We start from the raw sequence: 16,007 nt of genomic DNA, 5'->3' as shown, positions 1-16,007 counted from the left end.
GAGAGAGAGAGAGAGAGAGAGAGAGAGAGAGAGAGAGAATTATGGTAATTTTAATATAAAATAAAATTTTTGTAAAATATGCTGTAATAGACTTTTACAGTAAAATACTGTTAAAAGTATAGTTTTTGTAAGCGAGAAAGAACATGTCATCTTATTTACATTGATTAACATGGTTTTCATTTCAAATAATTGTGTTTCTTATTTTTTATCCCTTATGTTCATTAGGGTTTTGTTACATCTTATGTTATTACATTAATGTTTATTGCATTATTTTAGTGTCATGTGTTTCTATGATGGTGTCTTGTATTTGTGTGTATAAGTGTGCTTGTGGAAAAGCTGCTTGTGATGAACTTTCATGTAACTTTCAGTGTTCTCAGGTGGATGTCAGTATATTATATATATTAAGTCACAATTTTATTACTTGTTAACATTATATCAGTTAATGAAATGTTTTTTTTTTTTACTTTATTATTGCATTGCATTCAGTTAATACATGAAGCAACAACAATCAAATCAATCCATTCCAGTCCTTTAGATTTTTTTTTTTCTCCACCCACAGTGAAATCTCAGGTGGTTTAAAATCTGGTTTCTAATTACAGTACATCAAATATGTTCTGAAAAAAATATTCTGACTTGTTGTGATCAAGTTTTGTCATGAAACGTCTTAGAATCTGTCATTTCTGGTGTGGTAAAATTGAGGATATTTTTCGAATGCATTGTGTAATTCTGTAATAATGCTCTGCTGTAGGAGCTGAAACAGGACATTTCCAGTTTCCGCTATGAGGTTTTGGACCTTCTAGGCAACCGAAAGCCGCCCCGACGGAACTATTCCTCCAGCAGTGAGGCGACGCTTCGAGACGAGCTCAGTGACGATGGCGAGGCCTGTCACCACAGCGATGGGAGCAGCATCGGGGCCAAAGGTGTGTCTTTCAAAACCATTACACCTTCGGATCCATCGTACGGAGTCTCCGCCCTCTTTCACTCCATCTCCGGAATGGAGGTGGCCACATCGACAACAGCGGCATCGTCTGCATACAGGGAGGGTAAACCAAAGATCAACGGACTGAGGAAGAACCCCTCACCCTCCTCTTCCCTGTCCTCAGTGGCTGCAGCTAGACCTGCACTTTCACGAACTTGGAGGCGCTTTTCACGCTTCTCTAGTTCCAAGAAAAACTCCTTCAGACGGCTCGGGCTGCTGTTCTCACGCATGGGCAGCCACCTTCCACAGCCTGCAGGTGTTACTGCTGCAACCTACACTATCTCAGATGGATTGCTTCAACCGCCGGGGGCTTGGCATGACTTGGGCTTCACTAGGGGTGATGGTCCAGTCACCCGCAGCGAGACCAACCTTAATCAGGTGGATGTGGCTGTTTTAAATGAGGGCGACAATGCCATGACAACAAATGGACAGAGAGCTAACGTGAGGGATGTTTTACTGACATTAGGACCTCTGTCCCCACCCTCTTCCCTGCACTGTGCTTCCAGTTTCTCCGCCTACAGCTCCCGCCTCCTGGACTCAAATGAGGACGTGTTCCAGGGATTGGTCGGGCCCTGTGGCGGACAAACGCCAGACTCCTCCCACTGGGTAACGGAGCAGGACGATTCGGTGACCACGCAGCTATAGTATTGCGAGTATGTACTGTACAGCACTTTGATAATAACAATAATCAGTGATGATATCAATAACTATTACCTTAACCACAACCGATTCTTCTGTTTGTTCTTTTGTTTGCTGCTGCAATATTTGTTTCAATATTTCTTTCTGGGATTTAACCAAATCGAAGGTCATTTACAAGACAGATGAGATGAGTAAATGAAATGATGGACGACAAGAGATGCAGAAGGGACAGAAAAGTGCCATAGTCAGCAGAGCAGACAAACGCAAACCAGGTTGCATTTTTGTGTCTTCATTACATCACATTATTAAAAGGATAGTTACTCCCCTTCATGTCATTCTAAACCTGTATGATTTATTTTTCGTTTGTTATCAATGACTTCTATAGACCATTTTCACAGATTGTGATGATGTGTTTCCACAGTTATTAACATCATAAATCTAGCAACGTTTTTATATTTTCATTTTCATATTCATTTTACATTTATAACACTGTGTTTTCTTACCCTGGCACTGAATTACATAAAACTAGCTAACACTGCTGCGTGACTGCTTCTAATACAACAGCTGAGGGAGTGACAGCAAATCTGACATTTCTCTTTATTCTGACCAACGTAATCAGTCTCTCAATATTTTTTCCTCTTTTGGAAAGTCATTGAATCACTATTGTGGATTTTTCTTTTACTATTGCTGCAGATGGAAATGCAAAAATTATATTTATTGTAGTTTCCATTCACCACTATAGAAGTTTACCCAACTATGACGATTTCCACTTCTAAGAACCACAGAAATGTGAAAATGAACAAGACATATCTCAAAATATATTATTTTATGTTCCACAGAAGACAGTAGGTCATACAGATTTGGAACGACATGAGGGTGAGTAAAAGTTCATTTTTGGGTGAACTATCCATAAATAATATCAAATTTGACTTTTTATTTTCTTAATACATATTCCAGTCATTGTCACAAAATAATGTTCTTTTTAGCAGCATCATATGACCCCTTTAATCAACGCATGTTAGTCCAAAGATAAAAATGTTTGTCTTTTTGGTCTAAAACAACTTTTCTTTTTGTTTGATGTTATGTAGTCTGTGCAGGCTGTTAATATTAATTAGTCATTTCAACATTTTATTATCGAATTGTTAGTGCAGTAATTGAATGCTGGTTAAAGTTCATTTTAAAAAGGTTACGCAAAATAATAGCAAATAATTAATATATTTGAATAGTGTTACTACTAGGATGCTATTGGGGAAGGTAAACTTGACCTTCATGGATAAAACCAAGTCCCATCCCACTTTATTTATTACATTTATTTATTTATTTTTACAATGAATAGATTAAACAAATATATTAGTAAAATAGTTTATGAGTGCGGTTTCATGTTGATTTTAACCCTAAACCACAGCAGTCAACCAATTCATGCCATTCAATTCAAAACTCAACTCTATCACCAATGTGATCGGAAGCATTGTCATTTCATATATTACATTTTTAGAGAAAGTTCTCGTTGGCAAGTGTACATCAGAAAGAAACACATCTCATATGGAGATGTGTATGTTTAAGGATATCATCCTCTTGGTGGAACAGGATTTTTTTTTTCCTTATCAGTGAGCGGTTGGCATTCATGCGGTGAAGGTTTTTCACTTTAGTGCTATGATATGTGCACATCATAGTGTGATATTACTCTTGTTATGCACCCGGAGGGCTGAAGTTATGCTAGAATCTAACATGACTGAAATCTTATTTTTGTATTTCAAATAGCATGTACAAATGATTTAATTTCAAGACTGTTTTAGTCTAGACAGACATTATTTATACATTATACTATTATAATGTTTTGGAGCTGTTTTCTTTTTCTTTGACTGCTTACTTTTTACTGTATGTGAATATTAATTAGCATATTATAATCAGGTATGGGGGAGATGTCCAGGGACATGCATCGAATAAGACATCCCCCTGCTCTGCGATGATGAATGCTGACAAACCATGTACAGCGCCTTGGAAAAATATTCAGACATTTTACCAACTCTGATATTTTATTCTATTATAAATATGACATTGAACTTGTAATTAGAAATTATTGTAATTTTACATTGTGTCGGAAAATATAAATAAAAAGTGGTGAAGGGGCACAAATAATCTAAAAATTAGCATAGCTAATCAGTTTGAAAATATATAATGATGTGGCATTTATATAAAAAAAGTTCAATAAAATATTAATGTCTTAATGGCACTGGGTTAACATTTTTGAGTGTTTCTATCAGCTGCAAAAGGTTCCAAGATATTACTATGCAGGGACTGAACGCAACAAAACAATGTCACATTTTAGGAAATTTGTTTCAGTGCTTTCAAATGAAACCACACAAAGGACACAATTGCAATGTAGGACTGTGTAATCCAGTAACATGACAGAATTGGTCAAGGCCTGATTACTTTTGGCAAGGTGCTGTAAATGCTTATGTAAACACTTGAATGAAATACATGCTCCTCTTGTATGATTCTTACCACTTTCTACTTCTCCTTGGAAATGTGTGAACATACGATGAAGATAAAAAAGTAGTTCTGACAGCCAGAAACTGAACTCAAGGGAATGCGGAATATGCAGATTCAATAAAGCTGAATAACCCTGGTGATGTCTTTGATTTCTTGCCATTTCCCAACAAGATATAAATGTGGATATGTGCTCTACTCTTTCCTGGCCGCATCATAAGATGTACAGTAAAGTGAGTAAGGCCAGATTTTTGGCAGTAATAAAAAAGTACCTTAAAATACCATACAATGCCATTATCGTCATACAATAGTTGTCAAAAGTTTACTTTGATACGTTGCACTTTGATATATTGCATGGTGCAAATGATCCATGTGGTATATATATTAGAATGATTTTTGAAGGATCATATGACAATGAAGGTCGGTGTGATGGTTGCTGAAAATTAGGTTTGTCATCACGGGTAAATTACATTTTAAAATATACTCAAAAAGAAAACAGTTATTTTATTTTAAATTGTAAAAAATTTTCACAACATTACCGTTTTTATACTGTATTTTTCATCAACTAGCCTAAAGATTTGGTGAGTATAAGCGACTTAGTAGTGTATATGCTATGGTACAAAAATCATATTAGTTTGACACAACTTGTACCATGGTATTGTCCGCAGTACTGAAAAGTGAGCAGAGTTTTCAGTGATTTATCCACGTGGGATCGTTAATTACTGAAAATTGTAATAATGTTTTATACTATTTGGCCTTTTCTAAGTAAATGCGAGTCATGTTGCCTACGATTTTTTTTTTCTTTTTGTGCCCTTGGAAGTGCTGACTAATAGTGGTCAGGTTAAAACTTCAGCATACTGACCAAAGAACGCATCCAATTTCCCTCCTCCGCCGCTTGAAATAATGCTGTTGAAGACGGGAGCTGCCTATAAATGAGTTTGTTTGGGTAAAATCAGATAAAAGAGGTGCATTTGCATTGCATTTCAATGGCATTCCTTATTAAAATGCATATGAGTGTACAAGTGTATAAACAATTTTATGCATGTAAAATTGTTGTCCTTTAATATAGGACAGTGGTCTTCAACTTTCACTTTGGGCTCAGGATTTTACATTGGACATGAAGTGGCGATCCAACACGACAGAAAAATTGCTTATCTTAGAAAAGTAAATAAATACGTCCTTAGATAAAAAATATCTTATTAGTACAAATTTATTAGATTTACCACGACGGAATAAGAATACAATGCCTCTGCAAATCAGTGGGACACTTGTGAATAAAATATTGCTGAGGGTCTTTGGCAGGCTAAGATTAGCCAACACTGCTAGTAATTAGTAAACATGACATACTAATTTATGAGTGCAATTTTAAACTCCTGGTCCTGGACAAGATCTAATTATGTGGAGTGTAATGCCCTCTGGTGGTTGCGTCGTCAACACTTTCTTTGGTATATTTTATTTATTTACGTCATATCAACACGAAAATGTGTTCTAGAACCTGATCTGCATAAGAGGAATTTCTACAATGTTCAAGAAAACGTACCTTTCCATATTTATTTAAAATGCACTGTTAAAAATACATCAAACCATCTCTACTGCATGATGTCCCAGACCCCGCCCACGTTTCTCATTGGCTCTCTCTTGCCACATCGGCGTCTGTGATTGGTCCACTCCGCGCAGCGTCTGCGCCAACCTGCCACAGCGGAAGTGAAAGCGTCAGAAGAAATAGTGACTAGATAAATAAACATGGTCGGTGTTTTAGTATTGCACATTGTACAAATTTCCTACTAACAAAATGAATGTTTTTATGTGCGTCGTGTTGTTTCTCGTAAGTGCCACAGCTGCAAGCAAAAGCGGAGACGATGAATGGGTGCATCTGCCAAATAAATGTGAAGGTAACGTTAGACTGTTCTAATTTATAATTAATCAATATTTTGTTTTAAATTCATCATGATCGCTTATTTTCAGTGCTTGATAAAATCATCTAATGCAATCGCAGACACATATTTTACATAATATAATAGGCCTGAGCAGCAGGTTTCCTCTTTTCAACCGACCTCTCTGGATGTGTCTCCAAACCTAGTGTGCTGCCTACGTAGGCTGCATGTTTGGAACGTTTGAATTGGCCTGTAATGACAAACAATGCCGTCTATGTAGGCAGCACACTAGGTTTTGAGGCACAGCTGCTTTCTGTTCCTCTTCTGATGCTGAATATGTTCTGTATGTTTTTATAGTGTGCAAATTTCTTAGTATTGAGATGAAGTCTGCATTTGAAGAGACTGGCAAAACAAAAGAAGTGATTGAAACCAACTACCGCTTCCTGGATGATAAAGGTGCACCGCCAATCAAATATGTCAAATCGTAAGTCACTTTTTTATTCTCAATGCAAACCCTGACCTTAAAGGGATCGTTTGGCTAAAAATGAAAATTCTGTCATCATTTACGCTCCCACAAGTTGTTTCAAACCTGTATGAGTTTCTTTCTTCTGTTGAACACAAATTAAGATATTTTGAAGAATTTTAACTAAACAGCTGATGGTAGCCATTGACTTCCTTTTTTTTTTTTCACTCCATACTATGGAAGTCAATGGCTACCATCATTTATTTGGTTACCAGCTTTTGTTAACTGATTCTGGTCTTGAAATGAAGTAAACTTGTGCATACTGTTTTTGGATGCAGTCTGACTTATATATTTTATTGAGCAATGTCTTTTGCTTTTCAGTGATATTCGTTTCATAGAGGTGATGGAGAACGTTTGCTCAAGGATTATGCAGTACAATCTACACAAAGAGAGAGTCGGAAGTAATCGCTTTGCAAAGGTTGGATACCACTTTTCCTTCTCTTCTACACCCTTTGTTTAAGTTTGAATTCTTTTATTGCATACTGCATTATAGCTTCTCTTTCTCTGTTCAGGGTATGTCTGAGACATTCTCTACCTTACATAACCTGGTTAATAAAGGCGTGAAGGTAGTCATGGACATTCCCTATGAGCTGTGGAACGAGACCAGTGCAGAAGTGGCTGATCTCAAAAAACAGGTGTGTGTGTGAGTGACCGAGAGATCTTAGAATTAGGGTTATTAGTGGGTTAAGTTTTGCCATTAATGTCATTAATTTAGAATTTGCTGAAATGTAACCATAGATACACTATTGTTAAAAAGTTTGGGGTCATTAGGATTTTTTTTTTTAAAGAAAATAATACTTTTATTTTTCAAGGATGCATTAAATTGATCAGAAGTGACAGTAAAGACATTTATAATATTACAGAATATTTCTATTTCAAATAAATGCTGTTCTTTTTAACTTTCTATGCATCAAAGAATCCTGAAAAACTAAATATAAAAAAAAATATTAAGCAGCACAACTGTTTTTAACATTGATAATAATAAGAATTTTTTTGTGAAAAGTAAATCAGCATATTAATACAATTTCTGAAGGATCATGTGACACTGAGGACTGGAGTAGTGGCTAATGAGAATTCAGCTTTATTACAGAAATTAATAACAAATTAAAATAGAAAGCAGTTCATTTAAATTGCAATAATATTTCACAGTATTACTGTTTCTACTCTATTTTTGATCAAATAAATGCAGCCTCAGTGGGCATAAAAAAACCCTGCCTAAATATATATTATTAATGTTTATATAAAGTTTTAACGATATTGTTTCAAACCAGTATGCTATTTTTTTTTTGTGTGTGTGTAAAGTAAAAAAATCTTTGATTATTTTTCTTTTTTGAGCTATACCTTTGCCAGCCTTAACATAAATGTTTGTGCAGTATATGTACAGGTAAATGGGAAATATGTGTGTTTTCTTCCCCTCAGTGTGATGTGATGGTAGAGCAGTATGAAGAAGTCATTGAAGACTGGTATAAAGGCAGCCAGGAGGAAGATCTCACCACTTACCTGTGTGAAAAACATGTGCTGAAAGGACAAGACACCGGTAATATGAAACTAACAGCTGTTTTACTCAATCACAACCCCTTTTATATCAGTTAAACCGCTCTAGACATAATGTTATGACTACTTAAAGACTAAACCTCTTGATCTCTTTTATTGGCTCCAGATTTAAGAGCTGTTGTTTCTAGGAAGAATATTAAACTACACACATATATATATATATATATATATATAATAATTCACATATTTATGTTAAATAAAAACAGTACAACATTGTAAACATATTTGTCAAAGTACTATTTGTGAAATACTGTAAGTAATGAATCCAGTAATGAAATACCAGTTGGTCATGGTGTAAAAGAGCAAATACAAATTATTAGCAGTCTGTCTTCATATCACCAGCTTGTTGCTTTCTGTTATAAAAGATTAATTTGGCATTGTACTGGCTCTTATGCCATTGCTATAGCAACTAATATAGATCTGCCAGAAAAAGACATCACTTCCCGAACACGCAGCTGTGATTTGATCTCTTGTTGCTAATAACAGTGAGGACAGTCAGTATAAAGATCAGGATCGTGCAAAACATGTACCTCTGATTCTCTCTGCAGACTGTCTTAAAGAGAAATGGAGTGGGAAAAAGGGAGACGCAGCAGCTATCGCAGAGGACAAGAAGAAAAAGAAGGGCAAAAAGAAAAAGGGTAAAGACAGCGAGGATGAGCAGAAAAAGGAGAAAAAGGTAAAGAAGAAGAAGAAGAAAAAGTCCAAGCTGACTGACACTGAGACCAGCAAACGGAAAACTGAAGAAGCTGGATACACCTCAGATGAGGAGGAGATCCAGAAGAAAGTTCCTCTTAATCAGGATAAAACTGAACTCTGATAGATTTCTTTCCTTTTTTTTTTTTTTTCCAATGCTTTTTTTTCCTTTATCTAAATTTACTACTGATAACGAAATGAACATTGCATTTTAGTCTATTAGAAGAAGGTAATGCTGAGGTCGTCATTCTAGATCGGATTGAACATGTCACTTGAATGTTACATTAACTCCATCCAGGAACAAGCTAAAAACAAATGCCATTTCAAATCCAAAAATGGCAGCTAGACCAGTCAAATCAGAGCTTGGATTCAAACGTTTGCTTGTGTTTGTTCACAAGCTGAAATCTTCCTGAAGTTGGCATGCTGTTGGAATGGATTCTGGAAATCCTTCTTATGGTTCTCATTTCTATTCCTCTGACTCATCTCGCTGATTTCCCCCCCACCTAAAATGTAGTTTAGGTTTTAGGTTAAAAATTTAGTTAAGTTGTCCTATGCCTACTGTTACTTTTAATTGCCATTAATTTCATAGTATAGATCACTCATGGATTCCAATAAGGAAATACATATTTGGAGCTATTTTCAGTATTATTATAATTATGCGGTACAAATGAGAATTTTATCTGTTTCTGTATAAGATAATATTTTATGTGATCCAACAAATGCAAATTGTGTTTTGTGTTTCAACATATGCATAAAATGTGAATTTTTCTTTTCTTTTTTTCTTTTTTTAAGCTCGAATATTCTGAACTTGGCATCTTGTAAAGTCTCTAAATTTCCCACATCTCTCATTTCAGTAATGCAGATAATGGGAGAAACCCTGAGAAAGTAGTTTGCCATTCCAAGAAGTTGGGACCTTTTCATTCTTTCTGTTATCCAAATATGGGTGTACCATTTTAGCTTGATCTGTTCATTTGTTTTTATTTTTTTTTTATTTGTAGTGTTTATGTATGTGATGTCACTTATAGGGAATGTTTGAGTTACTTAAGTTACTTGTTTACTTAAACTGTTTATCTGATAACAGTGGTCACTATTTCCAAAAGGTGTGTGTGTGTGTGTGTGTGCTCTTGCAGGTGTTTGTATGCATATTGAGATTAGTGTTGTTAGGAGTGCAGTGTGGAGTGTTTGTGAAAGTTATTGGCCTGAGATTGAGCTGTATATGCAAATGTTGTAATGGGAGGAACGTGTGCAGGTTTTGTGTTTCTTGGCAGCAGCTCATTGGCTGAGGCTTTTGATAAGTGTTTGGTGAGGTGAAGATGAATGATGAATAAAAAAAGAAAACTGACAACAACTGTTGGGCTGATTTAAAAAAAAAAAAAAAGATTTTTTTGAAAAAAAGTCAGAGGGAAATGTGTTTTAACAGTAGTTTTGCAGCCTTAACCACAAGGGGGTGGTAATAAGAACAAATCCTTGCTTGTTGAGAGATTCGAGAAGTTTTGAGTGTGGGCCAATCTGTGGCTACGACGGACTGATGATTTCTAGGTAATTTGTTGTAACTGAGCACAGTAGCCATATATATTGTTTTAAAATGATGTCAAATTAGTTTATTTTAAGATGTAAACGTATTTTGATAACTTTCCTATTAATTTGTCTTCGTTTCAACAGAAAGAAAAGAAAACCATCAGAAAAGGAACTATTTGATATCCAGTAACATTTCTTTCTTCTTTTCTTAGAATAAATATGGATAAACGACTTGCCACCAGTCTATCAAAGCTCTTCAGGCTGATGTACATAAACGGTGTGTTATGAGGAAGCTTCAGCGTTGTTCCGTCAGTCACGAGGCCTGTTTATCAGTAAGTGTCCCTGCTGCAGTGCTGAAGGCATCGTCCGCTTTTCCACTTATCAATGTCACATTCCTATTCTGTTATATTTGGGCAATCTGTATTATTTGCCCTTCAGTATTGGAGCAAATGGCTAATCGCTTGCAAAAACACATCTCAATGAATAATTCACAAAAACAAACATCTTGCACCCAGGCTAAAACCTTTTCATTTTTGCTATCAGTAAGGCTGGGAGTAAGGCTTCCTTTGGCAGATTTTGAATTTGATTGTTCTCTAATCTCTGAGAACAAAAAGGCAGTCTGAAATTGAAATATTGATCTTTTACATTGCAATCACCTGGTATATTACACCAGAGACAGTATGTGTGTGCAAGAACATGAATATCTTTTCTCCGGGCCTTGTTTTTTTTTTTCTTTTTCTTTTTCTTTTTTCTTCTTGGTCTTTGGCCATGTCTGGCTGTTAAGAGATCATTTATATGACCCTGCATGGTTTCCCCCTGGATATGGCACCCAAATAACCACATAATAATTCATCCGTGTCTGTCTTTACCACATTCCTGAAGAATCATGTGACTGAAGACTGGAGTAATGATGCTGAAAACTCAGCTTTTCCATTACAGGAATAAATTACTTTTTAAAATATATTAAAATAGAAAACAGTTATTTGAAACTGTCATAATATTTCACAATATTACAGTTACTGTGTTTTAAATCAAGTGTATGCAGCCATGATGAGACTACATTCGAAAATATTTTTAAAATCTTAGCGACCCCAAACTTTTGAACAGTAGTGTAGGACTATAAATAAATACATATATAAATTAGTTTTTCCTTGTATCATCTGAAACATTCTCATTCTTCTACACAGTGCAAGTCAAAAGAGTAAAACGCTGGCCAGTTTAGATGAGGAAAAACATCCTCGGTTATCTTTAGATGTCAAGAGAGAAGTTGTTCATGAGTTCAATGACTTCATCACGATTTAATCATTTCCTTTCAAAGCCTTTCCTCCCTTTCCATCCAATCATGCCCTAATATGGGTAATCTAATTAAACATACATTTTTTTCATGTCTTATTTAAGTGCTTTATTCACAACGTGTGTCTTTATTTGAAGGCTGTGGTGCATGAAATGGGTCTATAACTCAGCTTCTTCAAATCACATAAAAAAAATATCTGGGCTGCCTTTTTATAAGTAACAAAATAAACTCATGTTTCTGTTGTGGGTAAATCCGTCAATCGGTGCCTATGTCTATCTATAGTCATAGTTGCACCACCCTGAGAAAACAGCAGCCACCCTCAATGCATCCTGGGAAAAATCTTACATATTTGCTCATTTCTGTTTATCTCACTTAAGGGAATTGAAAAAGACCCCACAGCCCATAATTTTAAAGAAAATATTGAAATACATTTCTGTATTGTTTTGCTGTTATACACTGTAAACAATTTTTTTTGAAGTTGGTTATTAGTGTATGTTTTACAAGAAAATAGTAATTAGGTTTTCTACGTCAAAATTTCACATTTAATTCAATGTGTTATATGCCGATTCTTTGTAATTATTAGTGAAAATTACTAGCAATGTCTGAGTGAAAATTGGTTCAAAGCCATGTTTTTCAAGGCATTGGATCATGTTCATGATTCTTGAGGTTTCCTTTTTAATTTTATTAGTTTATTTTTTTCTTCCAGTCTGCTTAGTTAATGGTCACACAATATCCTCTATGCAGTTCCTTTAACGCAGAGACTCAGCGACTAATATATTTTCAAGGATGCTGAAATTAACTGAATGCACAAACAAATGCAACAGTCAAGTTTACAGTACTGATATATTTCTCACAAAACAATCATAGGAAAACAGATGCCTTTTCTGTATCCTAAACACATGTTTATCTTCAACTCCTATCTTTTGCTAGCTGTAGTTTTGAAACCACACTTTTCCCACGTTCCCAAATGGTCATTTCCCATTTTTTCAAGTAAATTGTTTTCAAATCTATTTATGGTCCCCACAGATTTATGGTCTCGGGTGATATTCCTAAAGTATGCGCAAGAAAAATATTACAAATCCATGTTACAGTACTGTACTTTGAGTCGTGATATCCTTGTTTGGAAAAGGATATTGTTCTGCTGGAGCTGTTGGAGTGTTGTTTTAGCCTAGAAATGTCATGTGTATGGGACGATACTTGTGTCTGGTCATGAGAAGACCACAAACTGAATGTTAATGGGGACTTTGATATTTGTCAATATGTAGCAACGAAGGCATTTAAGCACTAATGGGGTCTCATTTGCATGACCTGAATCAATAGGATTGTTTGATGGCTTTTGCTTCATCAGGAATGCTATTGACGACAAGGTGACACCTTTGACATGAGCAATGCTTTGTTTATTTGTGTTGTCAGTTCGTTCTGGCGCACAAAATGGTGACAGACATCGATCTAGACCTTTCAAGACATCATTTAGCATTCGAATGCCTATAGGATGGATGCCTCATCCTGACAACACCAGCAGGGAATTCTGTTCTGCGGGAAGTCTGCTTTCCTCTTTAAGTAACTCACAGACTAAATAAAGACTCGTGTGTTGGGGAAAATGCCAAATGCATAAGAAAATATCCTCTGCTGTCTTAGTGTCTAGTTTTAGCTTCTGCTAAAATGGTTAGTGAATCAAATCCCTGTAAATGCTTGGGAACATGAAACCACATCTACAGTATCCACAGGTTTCGATAAACCAAAGATCTCCTTAGAATATGATGGGCGAAACTTTCATCTGTTGAAACATTTGAATGAGTGAGGTGGTGGTAATACTGTATTTCTCATTCTGAAAGATTCAAACACATTCAGTAGCTTTCCCTTCTGACTCAAAGCCAATAAAATTATGTAAGAAAACTACCACACATAGTTGCTCAAACTGAAGAAAAGGTGAACATTTTAAACAGTATTAAGAAGCTAAACTGGCCTACAACGAGAGATAAATGGCTTGAAGAACCAGAAGATGGACATATAAGAGAAAAGCAACAAAATGTAACATTCCACACTCTTCAGAGTCTTTCAACAAGAATGAAACACAAGCCAGATGCATCTCTTTTCCTCCTTTTTACATTTTCCTCAGCCTGTCCTGAGGGTATTAAACTGAAGGTCACTGTCCTGAAGGCATAATGTCAAAACAGCATCCAGTACGCCAGCAGTGCTCTCCACATAGCTGAAACGGAATTATGTAGAGAAAACAACATTTGTGGAATCTGGAATGTTGTGAGGATGAAAATTAGAGTGGATGGAGAATTCGATTGGGTCAAAGAGAAGATCTTCTCCAATGTAGCTCATTGCGTAAAGTCCTCTCTTCAACTGAACTGCATTCGGGAAGTTGACGGTTTTTGTGTGTATTGTGGAGAACATCCTTGTCGACCTCCTCTTAGTACATTATTGGATTGTTTGTGTATGTTCTGCTTTCTGTAAGAAACAAAAACAAGAGGAAAGTTTAAGAACACTAAACCACAGGTTTAATTTGTAAATTGTAAATTATTCATTATTGTAAACAAAATTAATACTTTTATTAAGGATGCATTAAATTGAACAAAAGTGACAGTAAAGACAAATTTATTTATTTAAAATAAATCTTTATTTTCATCAAAGAATCCTGAAAAAAAAAGTTTCCACATTATATTCCACAAATTATTAAAGAGTAGCGTAACAGCTGCTGAAAATTCAGATTTGCCATCACAGGAAATAGTTACATTTTAAAATGTATTAAAACAGAAAACAATAATCATAATATTTCACAATTTTACTGTTTTTACTGTATTTTTAATCAAATAAATGCAACCTTGGTGAGCTTAAGGGACTTGTTTCAAAAACATAAAAAAAAAGTTTACAGACCCCAAACTTTTGAACGGTAGTGTAACAAAAAACTAAAATTAACTCATGGTTATTTTTAGTACGTTTTGGAGTCATGAAAATGTACTTTTATTAAAGTTAATGAAAAGTTGGGCCTAATGTTTGATCACCATGTTTAAAAACTATATATAATTAAAATATGAGAACTAAAAAAAAAGAATAATTATTTACTTTTATATATATTTTAACTTTTAAAAATTATATATATTTTTAAAATATATATAATTTCAAATGTCTCTTTTCTCTAAAAAAGAAATTTTTTGCACATCATGTGAAAAAGACATTAGACTAAATGAACACCTTGTCCAGTCCAGTGCTGTGCCAATGTGTAACAGATTTTCTCGACATTAGGGAGCCATTTTAATCAAATGAACACGAGGTGTAATTCAAGTAATTTATCATGTAGCTTTAGCTGTCTCACGGAGGGGGAGAGTGCAAGAACGGCCAGCTGCAGAAACAGATAAACGGGTGGAAGGGCGGCGCTGGAATATTCATGCGGTGAGCCTTTGCTTACACAGGAAACTTGCAATTAGTCCCCAGTCTTTTGATTCATCTATGTGTTTATTTGCTAATGGTTTCACTCTGAGACAGAGGGAGCCGATGATCTCATCTGTTTGGAGGACACGGGCTGAGAAAGACTGATGGGAAGGGGAAGTGAGGTCAAGACAACAAATCTGAATAAGCCACAGCTGAAACTGTGCACATAAATACACACTGTATACATGAGTGTATTGATAAGCAAGTGTTTTGTACAATCATTTTTTTTTTACAAAAAAGATTAATACTTTTATTCAGCAAAGATGCATTAAATTCAAATCCCTGTAACACTTTGAGGTGACTGCATAACAAGAGATTTATAAGCTATTTTTAAAAAATAGCTTATAAATCTCGTAATGCAATATTATCACCAGTATATATATATATATATATATATATGCTGTTCTTTCACTCTTTATATATAATTGTGTGTGTGTGTTTTAATATTAGTATTTAATATATGTATTTCTATGAAAAGGGGCCATTTCATCTAAGTTTCTGTTAAATTCAATACCTTGTAACAAGCAGTTGTCCTCCGGGCTTCTGCATTGCTCCGTCTCCATGTCCAGACTCATTGGATCTGTGTTAACAGACAGTGACAGCTGACAAAGCCTGCTGAAAGACTATTGGCCTCAATGAAACTCTCTGAGTGTGTGTGAGGGCATCTCACTGTGTGTGAGAGAGTCTGATGTGGTGGCCTGCTGTAGTGCCTGCTCGATCTGCCCTCTCCGCTTGGACTCATATTCCAGTGCCTCCTGTAACCTCCTCTTTGCCTTCTTCTCCTTCTTCAGACGTCTCTGAATGGTGGCTGGATGAGAAAAGATGAGGGAAAAGTTCCATGTGTAAACATCAAATGGAAATGGATGGTTGCTGTTTTTTTCAATTTTCCAATATATGTATTACAATGCAACATTTTACCTCGACTGTGTAGCTCAGAGGTGAGCTGCCTCTCTAGACTCTCTCTCATCTCTCTCTCTCTGTACAGCTCCATCTTGAGCTCTCTCC

At 35.5% G+C, this 16,007-nt stretch overlaps 2 protein-coding genes and 1 pseudogene across 2 annotated transcripts in view; 2 read left to right on the top strand and 1 right to left on the bottom strand.

The window, feature by feature from the left end:
* The window catches only part of LOC107758875 (short transient receptor potential channel 5-like), a 92,732-nt gene extending 90,855 nt beyond the window's left edge, over positions 1-1,877 (top strand). The window contains exon 11 of the mRNA XM_016576706.1: positions 749-1,877. Within this exon, the coding sequence (XP_016432192.1) occupies positions 749-1,624 (876 nt within the window). The 3' untranslated portion in view covers positions 1,625-1,877. The remainder of the gene's footprint in view (positions 1-748) is intronic.
* A 3,919-nt stretch (positions 1,878-5,796) lies between these two features.
* LOC107758855 (protein canopy homolog 3) lies at positions 5,797-10,099 on the top strand. The gene is made up of 6 exons (XM_016576683.1): positions 5,797-6,000; positions 6,340-6,466; positions 6,827-6,923; positions 7,018-7,140; positions 7,925-8,042; positions 8,608-10,099. The coding sequence occupies exons 1-6, from the start codon at positions 5,901-5,903 to the stop codon at positions 8,874-8,876; spliced, it is 834 nt and encodes a 277-aa protein (XP_016432169.1). The 5' UTR covers positions 5,797-5,900; the 3' UTR covers positions 8,877-10,099.
* A 2,850-nt stretch (positions 10,100-12,949) lies between these two features.
* LOC107758874 (dachshund homolog 2-like) overlaps positions 12,950-16,007 on the bottom strand; it is a 38,470-nt pseudogene continuing 35,412 nt past the window's right edge.

Source organism: Sinocyclocheilus rhinocerous, unplaced genomic scaffold (assembly GCF_001515625.1).
Source record: "Sinocyclocheilus rhinocerous isolate Xijiao unplaced genomic scaffold, SAMN03320098_v1.1 scaffold1435, whole genome shotgun sequence".
Classification (NCBI taxonomy): domain Eukaryota; kingdom Metazoa; phylum Chordata; class Actinopteri; order Cypriniformes; family Cyprinidae; genus Sinocyclocheilus; species Sinocyclocheilus rhinocerous.
This window is presented reverse-complemented; position numbering and strand designations above follow the sequence as displayed.